Source organism: Erinaceus europaeus, chromosome 6, assembly GCF_950295315.1.
Source record: "Erinaceus europaeus chromosome 6, mEriEur2.1, whole genome shotgun sequence".
In the NCBI taxonomy this organism is placed as follows: Eukaryota; Metazoa; Chordata; class Mammalia; order Eulipotyphla; family Erinaceidae; genus Erinaceus; species Erinaceus europaeus.
Genome location: NC_080167.1, coordinates 55,552,757 through 55,571,234, shown reverse-complemented (window position 1 = coordinate 55,571,234; position 18,478 = coordinate 55,552,757). Strand labels below are relative to the sequence as shown.

General features: G+C 42.4%; 1 protein-coding gene across 6 annotated transcripts in view; it reads right to left on the bottom strand.

The window, feature by feature from the left end:
• The window catches only part of CACNB2 (calcium voltage-gated channel auxiliary subunit beta 2), a 389,518-nt gene that overhangs the window by 255,888 nt on the left and 115,152 nt on the right, over positions 1–18,478 (bottom strand). The window contains exon 1 of one of the 6 annotated variants that reach the window (XM_060192246.1): positions 12,657–13,236. The exons of 4 other annotated variants lie outside the window; for them this stretch is intronic. In XM_060192246.1, coding sequence (XP_060048229.1) covers positions 12,657–12,704 — 48 coding nt within the window. In that variant the 5' untranslated portion in view covers positions 12,705–13,236. Of the gene's footprint in view, positions 1–12,656; positions 13,237–18,478 lie in introns of those variants that run through there. One more of the 6 variants, XM_060192247.1, reaches the window with a different exon arrangement.

Sequence of the window (18,478 nt, the reverse complement as noted above, 5' to 3'; positions counted from 1 at the left end):
GATTTGAATGTTAGACCAGAAACCATCAAATACTTAGAGGAAAACATTGACAGAACTCTCTTCAATCTAAGTTTTAAAAGAGTCAATCATGATTCAAGTCCAATTGTGAGAAAAACAAAACCCAAAATGAAGGGGATATCACCAAAACTCCTTACATGCCAGACATCAGGAAAAAAAGGTTAATAACCAAAATATATGAAGAGTTCACCAAACTCACGAGCAAAAAAAAAAAAGAAAAGAAAAAAAAAAAGACAAATACCCCATTCAAAAGATGGGGAAGAATACAGACATGTGAAATATGTTCAAAGTCACTGATTATCAGAGAAATGCAAAAGATAACCTTCCTCCTGTGAGAATGTCATACATATGAGAGGGCAGTAACAACAAATGCTGGAGAGGTTGAGGGGATAAAGGAACCATCCTGCACCATTGATGGAAATAGATTAGTCTAACCCTTGTGGAGAACAATCAGGAGGATTTCCAGAATGTTAGAAATGGACCTACTCTACGTCCTAGCAATTCCTCTCTTGGGGAAATATTCAAAGGAAACAAACACGTCTATCTGAAGAGACCTGAGTAAAACTATGCTCATAGCAGCACAGTTTTTAACAGCCCAAACCTGAAAGAAGCCCAGGTGTCCAACAACAGATGAGTGGCTAAGAGTATACACAGTGGAATACTACTCAGCTGTGAATATGAAGCCAGCTCTTTTGCCTCATGTTCAATGGAGCTTAAAGGAACCCACATGGGGAGGTAGATGGCAACTTGGAGGCAGCTGCTGGCATGAGCTCCAACAAGCAGGGACTTGTGACCTAGGATTCGCTGGATAGGGTAGGATACTGGGCCATCAACAAGAGGGTGAATAAGGGGTCCTAAGTGTGACACCAAGGAGGGGTCCTATAGCTCACTCTTGGGTTAGAAAATGGAGGAAAAGAAAGGAAATCTTTTATTTCTGAAGCTCACCCCTCCCACCCACCCCAGAACCAGACCCCAGGCACTGGATAGCTGCTCCTAGCAGGCTTCCTGCTGAGCTATTTTACCAAGATTCCAGCCTCATCAGGGTGTCATTCCAAACCTTTTCCTTTTTGATTTCCTCTCTCTCTCTCTCTCTCTCTCTCTTTTTTCCTAAGTGGCTGGAGCTCTATTTGAGTGACAAAATATCTGACCAATCCGAGCCTCACCCCTGCCTGGGAAAGACTACCTGGAGGTGTTTTTTTTTGGATACTTCTTACAATTGGCTGTCTTTGCTCAGGCTGCCTGAGCAAATCTGGAGCCGTCCAAGCTGCAGACTGACTGTTAGGGTCTTTTACTCTATTCTATTATTACTATTATATATACCCATGTCCCTTCCCCCCCCTCCTTCCTCAGGTTACCCAAAATTAACTGTTATTATTTTTTCCATTGCTAGGTGACTGGGTGTTCTATCCATTGTGAGAGGAACTTGTTTCACTCTCTTCCCTCCACTGTCCCCTTTTTTGCTCCTCCTAGCTAATTAAAAAAAAAAAAAAAACACTTTCCTTTCACTGCTTTTTTTGTTTTTTTCTTCTTCTTGTCTTCTCCTCTTCCTTCCTACTTCTTCTGATTTTTGAACTCACTGATACTAGTTTGTGAATTGTTTTGGGGAAGAAATCTGACTTATAGTGTACTCTGTGTGTGTGTCTCTCTTCTCTACTTGCCTTTCTCCTCTTGCTATCCCTAGAATGTACAGTGGTCAGTAGATTTGCATAATAGTCTATTCTTGCTTTCCTTTTTTTCCTTTCTCTTTCTTTTTCTTTTGGATTTGCTTGCTATTTTTTCTTGGACTGGAGGTGTTGTTTGGCTAACTGGTATTGCTTAAACTGCATCAATCCTTGCTTCAGTTACTATTTTAATTTCTGAGGTTGGTGACTGCATTTGTCATAAAGGTATTAGTATAGTGTGGCTTGTACTCAAAACACAACAATTGAAGAATGACAGAACAAAAAAATAAAAAAACACACCAATTTTAAAAAAAGGTTAAATCAAGAGCAAATAATACTGCTACCACAATGAATCAAGACAGGAGCCCAAAAGACACTCCAAATCAGTAAGAAGTATCCATAGATAAGAAAAGTATGCAAGCAATAGTAAAACTAATAATCACAGAAATAAAGACAACTATGGAGGAATGGGCTATCAGAATTAGGGAAACAACAGATGAGACCCTCAAGGAAAATACTAGCTACCTTGAGGTAATTGGAGAACTGTAAGCTGAAATAGCTGAACTAAAAAGTCAATTAGCAGAACAAGCTAATGCTATAACTGAATTGAAGAAAGAAGCTGAGGGAAGGGAAAGCAGGCTAACAGAAGCAGAAAACAGAATTACCCAGACAGAGAATGAGCTAGAGAAAACTAAGAAAGAGGTAAAAGAGCTCAAAAAGAGATTTACAGACACTGAAAACAACAGAGACATATGGAATGATCTCAGAAGAAGTAACATTCGTATAATTGGCCTGCCAGAGGAAGAAAGAGAGGAAGGGGAAGTAAACATTCTAGAGGAAATAATAAAAGAAAACTTCCCAGACATAAACAACAGAAAGGACATTAAGATTCAAGAGGCCCAGAGAGAGTCCCAAACAGAATCAACCAAAACCAAGACACATCATAGCTACAATGAAAAGAAGTAAGGATAAAGAAAGGATTGTAAAGGCTGCAAGAGAAAAACAAAACGTCACATACAGGGGAAAACCCATAAGACTAACAGCAGAATTCTCCACTCAAACTCTAAAAGCCAGAAGAGAATGGCAAGATATCTATTGAGCCCTGAATGAAAATATATCCTGCTAGACTTTCATTCATACTAGATGGAGGGATCAAAACCTTCTCAGACAGACAACAGTTATAGAAGGCAACCATCACCAAGCCTGCCCTGAAAGAGGTCCTAAAAAACCTCTTATAAACAAGATTGACATACCCCTAGCCAGACTCACTTAAAAAAAAAAGGGAGAAGACTCAAATGAATAGAATTGTAAATGACAGAGGAGATATCACAACTGACACCACAGAAATTCAGAAAATCATGTGAAACATCTATGAAGAACTATACGCTGTCAAGCTAGAGAATCTGGAAGAAATGGAAGAATTCCTAGAAACATATGCCCTTCCAAAAATGAACCAAGAAGAACTACAAAACTTAAATGCACCAATCACAGAAAAAAGAAATCAAAACAGTTATTAAGACCCTTTCCAACAACAATAGTTTGGACCAGATGGCTTCACAAACGAATTCTACAAAACCTTCAGGAAAACAGTTAATATCTATACTTCTAAAGCTTTTCCACAAGATCAAAGAAACAGGAACATTCCCTTACACCTTCTATGAAGCCAACATCACCCTGATACCAAAAGCAGACAGGGACACAACAAAAAAGGAAAATTACAGACCAATATCTCTGATTAACATAGATACCAAAATATTAAACAAGATCCTGGCCAACCGGATACAGCAGTATATCAAAAAGATTGTTCATCATGACCAAGTAGGATTTATCCCAGGAATGCAAGGCTGGTTCAGCATATATGTCAATCAATGTCATTCACATCAATAGAAGCAAAACCAAAACCACATGATTATCTAAATAGATGCAGAGACAGCCTTTGACCAAATCCAATACCTGTTCATGCTGAAAACACTAAAAAAAAAAAAAAAAAAAGGGAATAAGTGGGAAATTCCTCAAGATAGTGGAGTCCATAGATGGCAAAGCCTACAGCCATCATACTCAGTCCTGGAACCTCTGGGGTGGGGTTCACTTTCTTGCATGCTTCTTTCAAGCCATACCAAATGATATTTATTGCATCTGCGGATCCCAACCTAATCAGTGCAATGAGTACCACCTCAGCATGCTTCACTTTAGACTTGTGTCCAGAGATGTCAAGCATGGAATGCCAACCCTTCACCCTCATTACTCGGGTGAGACCTTTTCTTTCATGGTATTCTCTAATTCCATTCCAGGAGGTTCACTTCCCAACAAAGTCCCAAAACCTAGATATAGACCAGGTCCCATAAGATAGAGCATATGTTCACGTATCCATAAATTTGGACAAAATACATACCTGAAAGCAAAAATACACAATAGTCTGTAGTAAGTAAGTATCAAGTTCATAATGAAATAGTGTCTACTTAGACTTAGATACCCCTCCTCACTTACTTCCTATTACAGTTCTCTCACTCACTCCAAAGCTAATCTTATCAAAGCAAGGACTGAAAAAGCTGAATAAGGGCAAAAGACTGGCATACTTTAATGATGACTCTTTAGTCACTATCAGGTCATTCCATCAGCTGGGGTCCTAATTGGGGAGTCCTAAGATTCCCAGACAGACATGATGGGCCTAGACCTCGAATAAATCCCTCTCTCCATTGTTATCGGTCATCTCTATCAGGAACAACAAAATACACCCCTTTGTGGGCCCCATAGGACCCTGTCCTCAACTTGGATCAACAATGGTAGAGAATGTTCCATCCTCCGAAGGGAGGCTGGACAACATACTCTATGCTACACCTGAGGAAGATGGGTTGATACTGGGGCAGCATGGAAAATTCCTACTCATGACCACAGAATGTGAGCTCAGATCTAGAGGGATACAGAGGTCACACAGGCTCCTAAGCTAATTATGGGTCCCAGATCACATCAAATTGATGGGGTTTACAGTCAACAATATTTATAGCCCTTTCCTATATTACGGAGCTACTCTCTTCCCTGATCCAGCTTTCTGTTCCTTTTCCAGCCATGACATCATCTCCCCAGATAATAACTTGGATCCATTGGCATATCAGATTTCAGGCTCAGGGGCAAAAAGAAAAAGGAAAAAAAAAAAAAACTAGTACAGCCGCAGGCCCTTTGGAATTTAACTAAAATATGCCTTCTAGCTATCTACAAAATGGAGGACTCCCCAACTCTTCATCTGCACTATTCCAGCCCTTAGGTCCATGATTGGTCAACAATTTGTTTGGCTTTGTATGTTAACTCTCTTGTCAACCACCAGGTTCCAGATGCTAGCAGGATGCCAACCAAACTTCCCTGGACAGACAACCCCACCAATGTGTCCTGGAGCTCTGCTTCCCCACAGCCCTTTCCCACTATGGAAAGAGAGAGACAGGCTGGGAGTATGGATAGATCTATCAACACCCATGTTCAGTGGGGAAGCAATTACAGAAGCCAGACCTTCCACCTTTTGCATCCCACAATGACTTTGGGTCCATACTCCCAGAGGGATAAAGTATAAGAAAGCTATCAGGGGAGGGGATGGGATACAGAGTTCTGGTGATGGGAATTGTGTGAAATTGTACCCCTCTTATCCTATGGTTTTGTCAATGTTTCCTTTTCATAAGTAAAAAATTTTAAGAAAAAGGAACCACATTGAGATAAGCCAAAAGAGAAGGGTGAATACAGGATGATCTCACTCATGAACTAGGAGTAGAAATGAAAAGTACAATTAAAACTTGGACTGTGTTTGTTGTATTGCACCAAAACAAAGGATCCTGGGGAAGGAGGGCAGGGAGGGGGGCTGCAGGGATTTGGGGTCCTCGTGTGTGATGGTGGAAAAGGACCCAAGCTGGGGGTAAGAGTGTTTTGTAGACACCTGTCATGAGATGACAACAACTTTAGTATAGATTGTTAATCCCCCAATATAATGCCATAAAAGAAAAGAAAGAAAAAGAGGGGCCGAGCAGTAGCGCACCTAGTTGAGTGCACACAGCACAGCGCACGGGAACCCGAATTCAAGCCCCTGGTCCCCACCTGCAGGGGGGAGGCTCCACGAGTGGTGAAGCAGGGTTGTAGGTGTCTCGCTCTCTCTCCCTCTCTCTCTCCTCCTTCCTTCTCAACTTCCTCTCTGTTTCTATCCATAATAAATAAAGAATTTTTTTTTTAAATAAAAAGAGACCCCAAGTATGCTAAATTTAAAAAAAAGGGTTGAAAAGTAAGAATAAAAAGTCCTCGGGGGCTAGGCGGTAGTACAGTGGGTTAAGCGCATGTGGCATGAAGCACAAGGACTGGTGCAAGAATCCCGGTTCGAACCCCGGCTCCCCACGTGCAGGGGAGTCACTTTACAGGCATTGAGGCAGGTCTGCAGTTGTCTATCTGTCTTTCTTTCCCCTTCTCTGTCTTCCCCTCCTCTTTCGACTACTCTCTTTCTCTGTCTTATCCAACAACACTGACAGAAGTAACAACAATAATAACAACAATGATAAACAACAAGGGCAACAAAAGGGACAAAATAGCCTCTAGAAGCAGTGGATTCATAGTGCAGGCACCGAGCCCCAGCAGTAACCCTGGAGGCAAAAAGTAAAGTAAAATAAAATAAAATAAAATAAAATAAAATAAAATATCCTCTTTCCCCCACATAAATATATAACCAAAGTGCTTCTCCACTGGTGAGAGAGAGCACAGGTCAGTAGCCCAGGATGTACTGAGAAGGCTTCCAGACCAGTACCAGGTAAGGACCCCCTAAAATTCTCCAAGACATATGCATAGAACACGCTGAGGTTGCAAACGTCTGGGTGTATTCCTTCTTCCTCCATTGTGCTCACCAACATTTACAGGCATGTTATCTATCTTGCTCCCTATTAATAAAATGCCTTCGAGTGCTGAAACTTATGATTAAAGCAAAATTTAAAAGCTCTGAAAAATTCAGTCATTGAGTAATACTTTTACTGGGAAATACTGCCAATGCTTGTGTTATTTCTGGTGCAGAGGTTAACTGCTGTGAAACAGGTACATGCTCTCTGAAGAACAGCTTCATATCTTTTGGGGATGAGCTTACTTGTTCTTTTTCTTTAGAATTAATGTCATCTTAAAAATTGAAAGTGTCAAATCCAAAGCTTATGTGGACATGACGCGCCAGTAAAAATACATATAATCCCAAATCTGAAGAGTTAGCACCCTCTTGAGAAAATACCTTAAGAGCATGTAAGGTGGGGTAAAGTGGTGGTGCACTCACTTGAGTGCACATATCACAGTGCCAACTGAATGCACAAGGACCCAAGTTCAAGCCCCTGGTCTCGACCTACAGGGAGAGAAGCCTCACGGGGCAATGAAGCAGTGTCACAGGTGTCTTCACTTTCTCTCCTCCCTCTCTTAATTCCCCTTCCCTCTCAATTTTTCTCTAATAAATAATAAAAATCAAGTAAGAGCACGAAAAGCAACTCACACGTGGAGCAGTAAACTTGGCAATGGGGTCCAGAACATAAAATGGATACAGAACCGTTTCAACAAATGGTGCTGGGAAAACTGGGTAGTTACACACAGAGGACTGAATCAGGAGCAACACACATTGTCATGCACAAAAGCCAACTCTAAATGGATCCAAGACCTTGATGCTAGAACGAACATCATGATGTACACAGAAGACAGCACTGGCAGAACTGTACATGATGCCAGCTTTGGGAACATCTTGGAGACTAGAGACCAACAGCAAGGAAAATAAACAACAACAGAAGTTACTTTGGCACAATGAACCCTTTCTGACCCTCCAGTAACTTTTTTTTACCATGTCAGTTCTTCTCTCCTCTCCATTCCCATTCCTGCCACCAGGAAAAAAAAATTCCAATGACAGATAACCATATACAAAAAGAGGCAAGGAACTTGAACAGGTAGGTACTTGAAGAAAGGCTGGACAAGTGGTCAATAAATACATAAGATTCTTGACTTCATCAATATTCAGAGAAATGCCAAGCAGAATTCACATGTGTTACTTGTTCACACACTTTAGATCAGCCAAATTCAACAGGTAATAGCAAGGTCCAGAGAAGCATTGCTACTGGGTCTAAAGTCATCAAACCAGTTTACCAGTATTAACTTAGGTTGAAGACCATCCATCCATCCATCCATCCATCCATCCATCCATCCATCCATCCATCCATCCATCCAGGGTGTCCACACATTCCTAGATTTTATCCAACAGAAAGGAATATAAAAACACAAGAGGGTGGGAAGGTAAGACAGCATAATGGTTATGCAAAGAGACTCTCATGCCTGAGGCTCCAAAGTCCTAGGTTCAATCCCCACACCACCATAAGCCAGAGCTGAACAGTGCTCTGGTCTTTCTCTCTCTCTCAAAAATAAAATAAATATTTAAAAAAAAACACAAAAGGGCATGTTGCAAATGGTTACAGTAGTTTGATGTATTATATTCCCAAAATGGAAGCTGCCCAAATGCCTGTCCGTAGTAGGATGGATAAGCTACACAGAGGAAAAAAACCGTGGGGAGAGCGAGCGGCTGATTTACAGCTATGCCCAGCCACACAGACTGATCACAGACACAGGACGGGGTCAACATCACTGTATGAATGGAGTGTAAGCTGGAGAAGCCCATTGGTATAAAGTTCACAAACAGGAGAAAGGAATCCAGGTGAGTGGGCGCCCTGGAGGACGGGGAGGTCGCCGGCCAGGGATGGGGGTGTGGGGGGGAGAGACAGGGTGCTGGTGATGCTTAGTTGCTTACTCAGGTGTGATCACCGTGGGGTTTCCACACAGAGCTCATCGGTACTTCCCTGCAGGTGTGCTGGGCTTCAGTGAAGAGCTTTCCTAAAGCATCAGTAACTGCCCCCAGGCTTACAAAGGGCAATATTTCCTATATTTAAAAACTCATCTGTTTATTTATTTATTTATTTATTTATTTTGGCTAGAGACTGAGCAGGGAGAGGTCGAGAAGAAGAGAGACACGTCACTTGCAACACTGCTTCATCAATCTTGAAGCTTTTGCTACTGCAGGTGGGGAGTGGGGGGTTTTGAACATGGATCCTTGCACATAATAAAATGCACTCTCTACCAGGTACACCACTGCCTGGCCCCTAGTTCACTCTCTAATGGAGAGAGACATTGGGGGGGGGGACGAGAGCACTGCTCTGATGTGGACAGTGCTGTGCACAGAGCAGTGGTCTCAAGCACACAAACCCCACGCTCGGCCTCTCCAGCTACAGATGCCAACACTGTACCGGTGTTTCCAGAGAAGCACACAGAGCTCACTCACTCATGCATCCCTCTTTGCTGCAAAGTATTTGTTTGGCAGGCTGATTTTCATGTCATAGAATCAAATCAAAATAGAGAAGCAGTTCACACATAAAAATAGGAATCCTGGGATAGGAAGCGGGGCACCAAAGGAATCATTGTGTATGTAAACAAAACAATGAAGACATAGTTGGTCTTGAGTGTGAATGATCACATCCAAGAGATAAAACTTACTATGTATTGAGTCTTAGAACCACAGGCAGGGGCCACAGCCTGCAAGGTGGGTCCCTGCCCCCCACCCCCACCCCTGGCTGGCAGAACAAACAGAAAGACAACTAACTGCACACAAGAGAGAGGTGGGGCCTCACTAAAGCCTGAGCTGTGGACAGGAAAAACCTAGAAATAAAGAACTATGACAGATGCATGTAACTTTATTTGAATCCCACATAACTTCCTTCTGCTTCCTGAAAGACAATGTTAAGAGTAGGAGGAATGCTTAAGAAAGCTGTCATACTAAAAATAAAGGGCTAAAAGCTAGTGTAGGATTCAGATACACACAGATATATCAAGTGAGTTATAGAACATGCCCTATAGAACAACCTGTCTATCTACTTACCTGACTTCCTACCTGTTTACATAACCATCCATTCACCTATCCACCCATCCACCCATCCATCCATCCATCCATCCATCCATCCATCCATCTATCCATCTATCCTTCCATCCATCCATCCATCCACCCATCCATCCATCCATCCATCCATCCATCCATCCATCCATCCACCTATCCACCTATCCATCCATCCATCCATCCATCCATCCATCCATCCATCCATCCATCCACCCACCCACCCACCCACCCACCCACCCACCCACCCACCCATCCATCTATCCATCCATCCATCCATCCATCCATCCATCCATCCACCTATCCACCTACCCATCCATCCATCCATCCATCCATCCACCCACCCACCCACCCACCCATCCATCCATCCATCCATCCATCCATCTATCCATCCATCCACCCACCCATCATCTACTTATATCTGCATACCTACTCATCTAACTAAGTATCAATCCATTTTGTTTTAACATTGTCATACCTTCTTTTAAAGGTGGTGCTGGTGATTAAGCTCAGGGCTTTGCATATGTGTGATACTACTGAGCCACCTCCCAGGTCCAATTTCTTTGTTCTTTTTGCTTAGAGGGAGAGAAAGAGAGCAAGAAACACCCATGGAGAGAGAAGAGATACCACATCGCTATCCCCAACCTCTGTGGAGCTTCCCCCAGTGCCTTCCAGGTTGCTCCCGTGTGGTGCCAGGCTTTGAACCCCAGGGCCTCACTCCTGTTGAGGTGCATAATATCCCAGGCCTCCGACGCCCCCCCCCCCACCGATACTGTTGTCTTTTTAATTCCCAGGATTTCATTGGAATTTAGTATCGATAGATATAAAAATATAATCCAAGCCACCATTCCCTAAAGTTAGAAAAGATTCAAAAAAGCATATAAGGATAGACCACATAGTGGACATTGAGTGGCTATGGCCCAGTCCTTAGTGCATCAGCTGCCCTTTGTCCTGCATCCACCCAACTGTTCTGCGAGCAACTTCTGAGCTCCACATATCATCTGCTTTGCAGATGAGAAATCCCACCTGCATATATCTGCACTGGGGGGCTTTCTTTCCTTCCAAGAACATGATATACGTTCCCACGCTAACACACCTATTGCTCTGGCTTGGGCTTCTATAAGGAAAACTGCAATCCACGCACTAAGCTGTCAGAGGCTACAAACAGCAGCAGGTGGGTAACAGTTTAGAGATGGATATTCTAGTGACTAAGATCATTTATTCTATTTATCCTGCAATAGAGTCATGCTAAATTGCTTGTTCTTTTTGAGGGGGAGGAGTTCCTTAACCAAAATGTAAGGTAACAAGTGTGAGAATTAGCAGATGAAGCAGATCTTCTAAAGATTCCATCAAGACTCCCCAAAACACAGGTCTTGCTGCACCTTCTATTCATTTACATGTTCAATGTCAAGAAAAGAGCAAAAGAAAAAAATCAGTAGGGCAGTACTTACTGCCTTATGTGAGCCCTTGTTTCAGAATTTCTTCCCCCCTGCCCCGCCACCAACAGGTTACATAATCCTAGGTTGTTTCTAATTCATTACATAAGAATCAACAGAAGTACACACATCTATGGCACTGCCAGCTGCATCATCCTATGAACACAGATTTCAGTCTCAAATACTTTTTAATTTAAGACCGTCATTATAAGGATATTCTTACTCCCTAAAAACTTTGTAGCACTTCTTTCCTTTTTTTTTTTTTTGTATCACTTATTTTCAAGCCTTATCAAACAGCAATTAAGTTATCTGTGGAGGGAAAAAAAAAATCTAGCCCTGTGTCTTTAAGAATCTTGGCTGTCTACACTAGATTCACATTCACTCCTTACATGTCAACTGTTGCTTTCAGAAGACGAATGACACTGAATACATAATAATGGCAAAAACCTGAAATTAAAGGGGCTCAGATAGTTACTTACTTAAATTGAACGCGATCTTTAAAATATGCTGTTTGAGTCTCATTATCCCTCCCCTACTCTCCCACACCTGGTTTCCAACTTTATTACTCAGATCATACCAGATTGTGACCTTGTTTATCCTAGAAGTATCACACATGCATCTCTTTTCCAGTGGGTCAACTTTCCAAGGTCACAGCTTTCTTTACATTCTACCCTTGAGTATTGATTCACTCTCTTCATAGATCTTCTATTTGTTTTGCAGACAGCAATCAGTGTTAAACAATTTAGCACTGCAGACTGGCCAGCCTGAATAAACCTTTTTCCTTCCCTGCCTGAAAAATAAAGTAGCAGCCTGCAAAAGGAGTCTGAAAAGCAACCCTGATGAGCTTCCTGGGAGCCTGCCGGCTTGCGGACTACAGGGCAAATTTCAATTAGCATCCGATCACTTGAAGTAGCAACACTTCAGTGTTTATGCAAGCATGCCCTGTAGAACTGGATACCGAGACAGCCATTTTGCAAAAACACAGCAGATCCATGAAATAAGGGTGATTTCAGTGAGATAGTCACAGAACGACAAAGCTGCTGTGGATGTTGGCGTTACTGCAACAGCTGTGTCATCCATCAAATGATTATCATCTATGTTTGGGAGCTGTTTCCAATGGGATTGAATGTCAGCCTTTGGGGCTACTTTTCATTTGCCCAATGGCATAGGATTTCTTTCTAAAAATTATATATATACATACATATATATGTATATATACATATATATGTATGTATATATATATATATAATAATTCAAGTCTGAAAGGAGGACCGTACTAGCAAAAGCAATAGCAACTGGTTTGAACTGATACAGATCTCAGAGACAATGGACTTCTCAAACAACCTTCCTCTCACCCACCCTCCGTGCAAGTGATTTATTTCTGACCTTATGGAAATAACATGTCACTAAAGAGACAGAAACATCTCCAGGAGAAGAGGGGAAAAAAAAACTCGTAATCTCATCATCCTCAGGTGCCTGGATAAATTATTCGCTGTGCAAATGATTGATTCTCTGACTGCTCCTCAGCACCGGGATTAAACCACTCCAGACGAGGCAGCATGCACCAAGCAGGATGGGTAGTTAAAGCCAGCCCCTCGTTGCAATGCCGTAGCGAGAGAAACTTACATAGGACACCCGTACTCGCCGCCGATGCACCAGCCCACAGCACTGCATGAAGAGGGTGCAGGACGCAGTCACTGTGTGGCTTCACTGAGCTGCACTGTGCCTCCTCTTGTCACCAGAGCCGCTGTCCATGTCTCCCCACTTCCACTCCCAGGTAAGCGGCATGGGCAAATCACTTCACTTCTGCCTCCTAGGTAGTTTCTAAAAACACCATCGTTCCAGCAGGCATGCCCCCAGCTTTGTGTTCCCTGGTTTTTTTTTGTTTGTTTGTTTGTTTGTTTTTTTCTTTTTCTGGGCAATTTGATTTCTTCTTCTTCCTCTTCAGGGAGGTGTCTATCGCCCAGGGATCTACCCCAAAGTCTCATTTATTTCCAGGAAATAATGCATACTAACCCAGAGTTCGGACTGTCTGGATGACCAGAGTTTGAGGGGGCCAACCTTTTCACAGGAGCCATTCTCAGCTCAAGAGGTTTGCAAAAGCTCAGAGCATCTTGCAGTTGGTGAGCCTGCAGCAGCCTGCCTGTCACAAGAGGAGGGCCCAGCCCTGACGTTGCCTGAGCCACTGCTCACCGCTCACTCTGCGCTGCCACTCTGGCTGCCTCTTCATGCATAGTACGGCTGGCAGCGGCAGTCTGGCTCTGTGCTAATGCTCTGACGCTCTGGCTGATCTCATCTGAGATGTCCCCCCTCCCTCCACCCTGAGAACTCAATCTGGGGTCCTAGGACCACAGAACCCTGCGTGAGGTGGCTGGACGCTCTCTCTGCCAGTATGTGTCTCACAGGCATCACAGAAAAGACGGCTAGAATGGCCTCACTACCCTGCCCACACCACCACTGCAGCCACACATGGCTTTTCTTTTCTCTTCCTTTTGCTTTTGCCCACTTCTGATACTCATTTTCTCTGTTTACTCATCACTCTGCCAAGCTAATCTAAGCAGACTGAGCCAGAGTAAATCAGCTAATTAGATAACATATCACTTATGCTTTAGATAGAAGAAACTAAATTAGATGACCTGCCAAGCGTGAGAGCTTGCAGATGACTGCTTCTGCAAGCTGCAATTTCCACCTCTACCCCCGTATCTCTCTCTCTCCCTACACACACACACACACACACACACACACACACACACACACACACACACACACACACACCAGAGATGAGCTGATCATAACAGTCTTCCTAAAAGACCTGGTACTTGTCACACCTGAAAAGATGAATGGCAAAGCATTCAGGGATAAAATGACTAATTTGACTCACATAATCATCTTGATTAGCAAGGAGTAACCCAGTTTTGGAGTATGTTTCACCCATGGGTCATCTGTCCGAGACCCAGGCCACTCCCTATGCTATGGTCATTTAAGAGCACAGATATGTTAACTATGCTGTGTTGCCAGCTAAGATCATCCACTGCTGATCAGGGAGGTTGTCCAGTAGGTAGAGTGCAGGTCTTGTATGAAGCAAAGTCCCAAGCTAGCTCTACAGTGCCCCATACACCAGAGGGGGGTTCTGGGTCTCTCTGTCACTTATCCTCTCCTCTCATTAATAAATGGGATTTTGATAAAGATCACCTACTGCTACTCTCTTTAGACTCAAAGGAACTGTAAACCTATTCATTTTCAACACTTGATTGAATTGTTTTTAAACCTATAATTTAAAATCACAACTATATATTATCATGGTCTAAGAGATTAGTAAAGTAAGGGGAACAAAGCTCCTGCCTTAGCTCCTGTTTGGCCCATTAAAGTCAATGAGCCCACAAATGGCTAAATGTTTGGACTCTAAATGCCATAAGAAATAGTATCATGAATACATAGTGGTTTGTATTATTTTAAATGGTCTGTGAAAAGTATGGATTCATTGCATACTAATCAATCCTCCATGTATTTAAAGGTCCAAAAGGAAAATAATGGATAAACAATACAATGACAATAAGGTCATATTTTTATTATATCAGAAACCTAGAGTAAGACAAAAATCTAAGTGAATACAAATTAGCTTTGAACGTAAGTTCTGGGGGGGGGGGATCTGCATCTTTTTGGACCATGCATGATCCATTTATTTCTTTTTTTAAAATAAATTTCTTTTATATATATATATATATATACTTATTTATTTATTCCCTTTTATTGTCCTTGTTTTGTTGTTGATATAAATTTCTTTTTTTAAATTTTCTCTTATTTTCTCTATTTATTGGTTAGAGACAGCCAGAAATCAAGAGGGAATGGGGAGAGAGAGAAAGAGAGAAACACCTGCAGCCCTGCTTCACCACTCATAAAGCTTTCCTCCTGCAGGTGGGGACTGGGGGCTTGAACCCAGATCCTCACGCATTGTAACATGTGCACTCAACCAGGTGCACCAGCACCCTGGCCCCCATGATCCATTTCTAATATGTAGAATTTCACCTTGTTTTTTTGAAATAACTACAGAGAAGAACATGATTAAGATAAGTGAGCATACAGTCCAAACTCAAGTTTTTTCTTAAGGACCCTTCATCAACACATTTACTCAACTAAGTGAACAGAAATACAGAATAAAAACCAACTCCGAGTTAGAATATGACAAAGATACTGGCGATTTGATTTCTTCTATGCTTCTGAATTGGATTTGGAATTCATTTAGTTTGTCCTCAACCATGATATTATTAGATACAATCTGAGAGAAATCCCCAGCTCACCAGTGAGTCCTCCTACACGCCATTTAAGAAGCCACCCAAGGGTGTCAGGCCCTAAGTCCTCAGGTTTGCAACCATTTATTAAGCATCCTCTATGTCTTCAGCACTATTTTGTGTGCTTGGGATCAGGCAATGGAGTAAGTATAGTTCACAGGTGTCTTCAGGGATAATAAGAACATGGAGCTGAAGTGCTGGGGAGACCACAGACACACTCCCACCCACCTGACTTCACAAAGGTGGGGGGGGACATGTGGTTGGGCCTTTGCGGCAGGGGGAGGGCTGCACCCAGTGGGAAATGGGAAGCAGAACAATCCCAGGCAATGGAGCAGCAGGTGGAGAAGCCCAGAAGATTCTGTACAGAATGAACCTGGTGTAGACAGGATGTAAAGAAGAACACAGATTAAATTGTCATAAGTGGCAACGTCCCTTAAATTAATCAGGACTTGTCCCCCAACCCAACCCTACATGTCTCCCTGTCCCTCAAACCTGGTACAACAAGGGACATGTTGTAGGTACGACAAAGAACTGAAATTGTCTCGTGTTAGTCATTATTTACTCCATCTATAAGAACAGAGAATCACATGTAGTCTCTGGGTACATAGCCCAGCCTCCCTTAAAACTGTGTCTATTTATGTGGACAGATGCTATTCAATGGGACAGGAACAGAAGTGACATATGTCAGCCATGTCCCAACAGCAAAAGAAGCCGTGTCACCACCTTGCATGCTGATGTCTCTTTTTCCTCTCTCCTTCTCTGTCTCCCCCTCCCCTCTCAATTTCTCTCTGTCTTATATAATAGGAAGAGAGAAAGAGAGAGAGAGAGAGAAAGGAAGAGATAAGAGAAGAGAAGAGAGGAGAGACACCACAGCACTGCCCCACCATTCATGAAGTTTCTTCTATGTAGATGCTCTCCTGTGATGGCTGGGGTCTCAAGCCTGGGTCCTTGCACATGGCAAAGTATGTGCTCTCCTAGGCGAGCTATCTCTAGTTCCTCAGGCCTATCCTGTTAAAGTCACTTTTCATTTTGCCTCAGTTATAGAAGCTAGTCCTAACTTTTATATTGGTAACTGGATCCAGCACTCAATTGGATGTGTCTTAGGGGATGAACCCAGGGCCTCACACATGCATAATACTGAGTAGCTTTAATTTTCTCTGAAGCAGGGAGGAGAAGAGAGAGGGAGATATAGGCAGAAAGAGAAGAGACTTCATAGCATGGGTCCATCATTCATGGAACTCCCTTGGTACTGTCATGGTGTTCCCATGTGGTAACAGGGTTTGAATTTCAAGCACAGCAGCACATATCTTCTATTGGGTAAGCTATCTCCCAGTTCTTATATAATCTTGGCTATTTAAAAATATATTTACTTATTATATAGGACAGAGAAAATTGATAGGGGGAGGGGAGGTAGAGGAGACAGACACCTGCAGCACCATTTCACTGCTCATGAAGCTCTCTCCTGCAGGTGGGGTGCAGGGGCTTGAAGCCAATATGTGCACTTACCCAGGTGTGCCACCACCCAGCCTCCAATTGTGGTTGACTTTAAGATTTGTTAACAGGGGGTAAGGGGCCAGGGAGCAAGTCACTGAGCTACCTCTTAGGTTGCTATACCTGTATTTGTGACTTTTAGTAATTTTCTGTTTGTTTTTAAATGTTAGCTTTACTCCACTGTGGTCTGAGAAGATACTTGGGATGATTTCAATGCTCTTGAATTTATTGATGCTGTCTTTGTGGCCTAACATGTGGTCTATCCTTGAGTATGTCCGGTGTGGATTTGAAAAGAATGTGTATTCCAGTTTTTTTGGGGTGAAGAACTCTGAAAATGTCCAGGAGGTCTAGTCTGTCCATCTTTTCATTTAATTCTCATTTCTTTGTTGATTCTCTGCTTCGTTGATCTGTCTAAGTGTGAGAGTGCAGTGTTGAAGTCTCCCACTATTACTGTATTACTATTGATGTATTTTTGTAGTTCTTTCAGTAGGTGTTTGATGTACTTAGATGGCCCCTCATTGGGTGCATAGATGTTAATAATTGTTAAATCTTCTTGGTTGATTGATCCTCTAATCATTATGTAATGGCCTTGCCTATCTTTTATTACTTTATTTAACTTAAAGTCTATTGTGTCAGAGATGAGAATGGCTGTTCCTGCCCTTTTTGTGGTCTATTATCCTGTATGATAGTTTTCCATTCTTTCACTTTAAGTCTATGTTTGTCTTGTTGGATCAGATGGGATTCTTGCAAGCAGCAAGAATGTGGTTGGGTTGTGTTTTCTGATCCATCCTCTGACTCTGTGCTTTTAATGGGTGAGTTTAAGCCATTGACATTTATTGATATTATGGATTTAATGTATTGTAGTGCTATTATTCAACATTTTTTTATTTGCTCTGATATATGGCAAGTACTATGGTGATGTTCTTGTTTATAAGAGGTCTTTTAGAACCTCTTTCAGGGCAGGCTTGGTGATGGTTGCCTCCTTTAACTGTTGTTTTTTTGAGAAGGTTTTGATCCCTCCATCTAGTTTGAATGAAAGTCTAGCAGGATATATTATCCTTGGTTGAAACCCTTTTTCATTCAGGGCTTGATAGATATCTTGCCATTCTCTTTGGGCCAGGGAAAAAGGGAAGAGTGGAGGGAACAGGTAGAGTGAAACAAGTTCCTCCCACAATGGATAGGACAGCCAGTCACCTCGCAATGGAAAAAATAATAACAGTTAATTTTGGTCAACCTGAGGAAGGAGAGGGGAAAAGGGAAATGTGCATATATAATAGTAATAATAAAACAGAATAGAGTAAAAAACCCTAACAGTCAGTCTGCAACTTGGACAGCTCCAGATTTGCTCAGGCAGTCTGAGCAAAGACAGCCAATTGTAAGAAGTATCCAAAAAAAAAACACCTCCAGGTAGTCTTTCCCAGGCAGGGGTGAGGCTCGGATTGGTCAGATATTTTGTCACTCAAATAGAGCTCCAGCCACTTAGAAAAAAAAGAGAGAGAGAAGGAAATCATAAAGGAAAAGTTTTGGAATGACACCCTGATGAGGCTGGAATCTTGGTAAAGAAAATAGCTCAACGGGAAGCCTGCTAGGAGCAGCTATCCAGCGCCTAGGGTCTGGTTCTGGGGTGGGTGGGAGGGGTGAGCTTCAGAAATAAAAGATTTCCTTTCT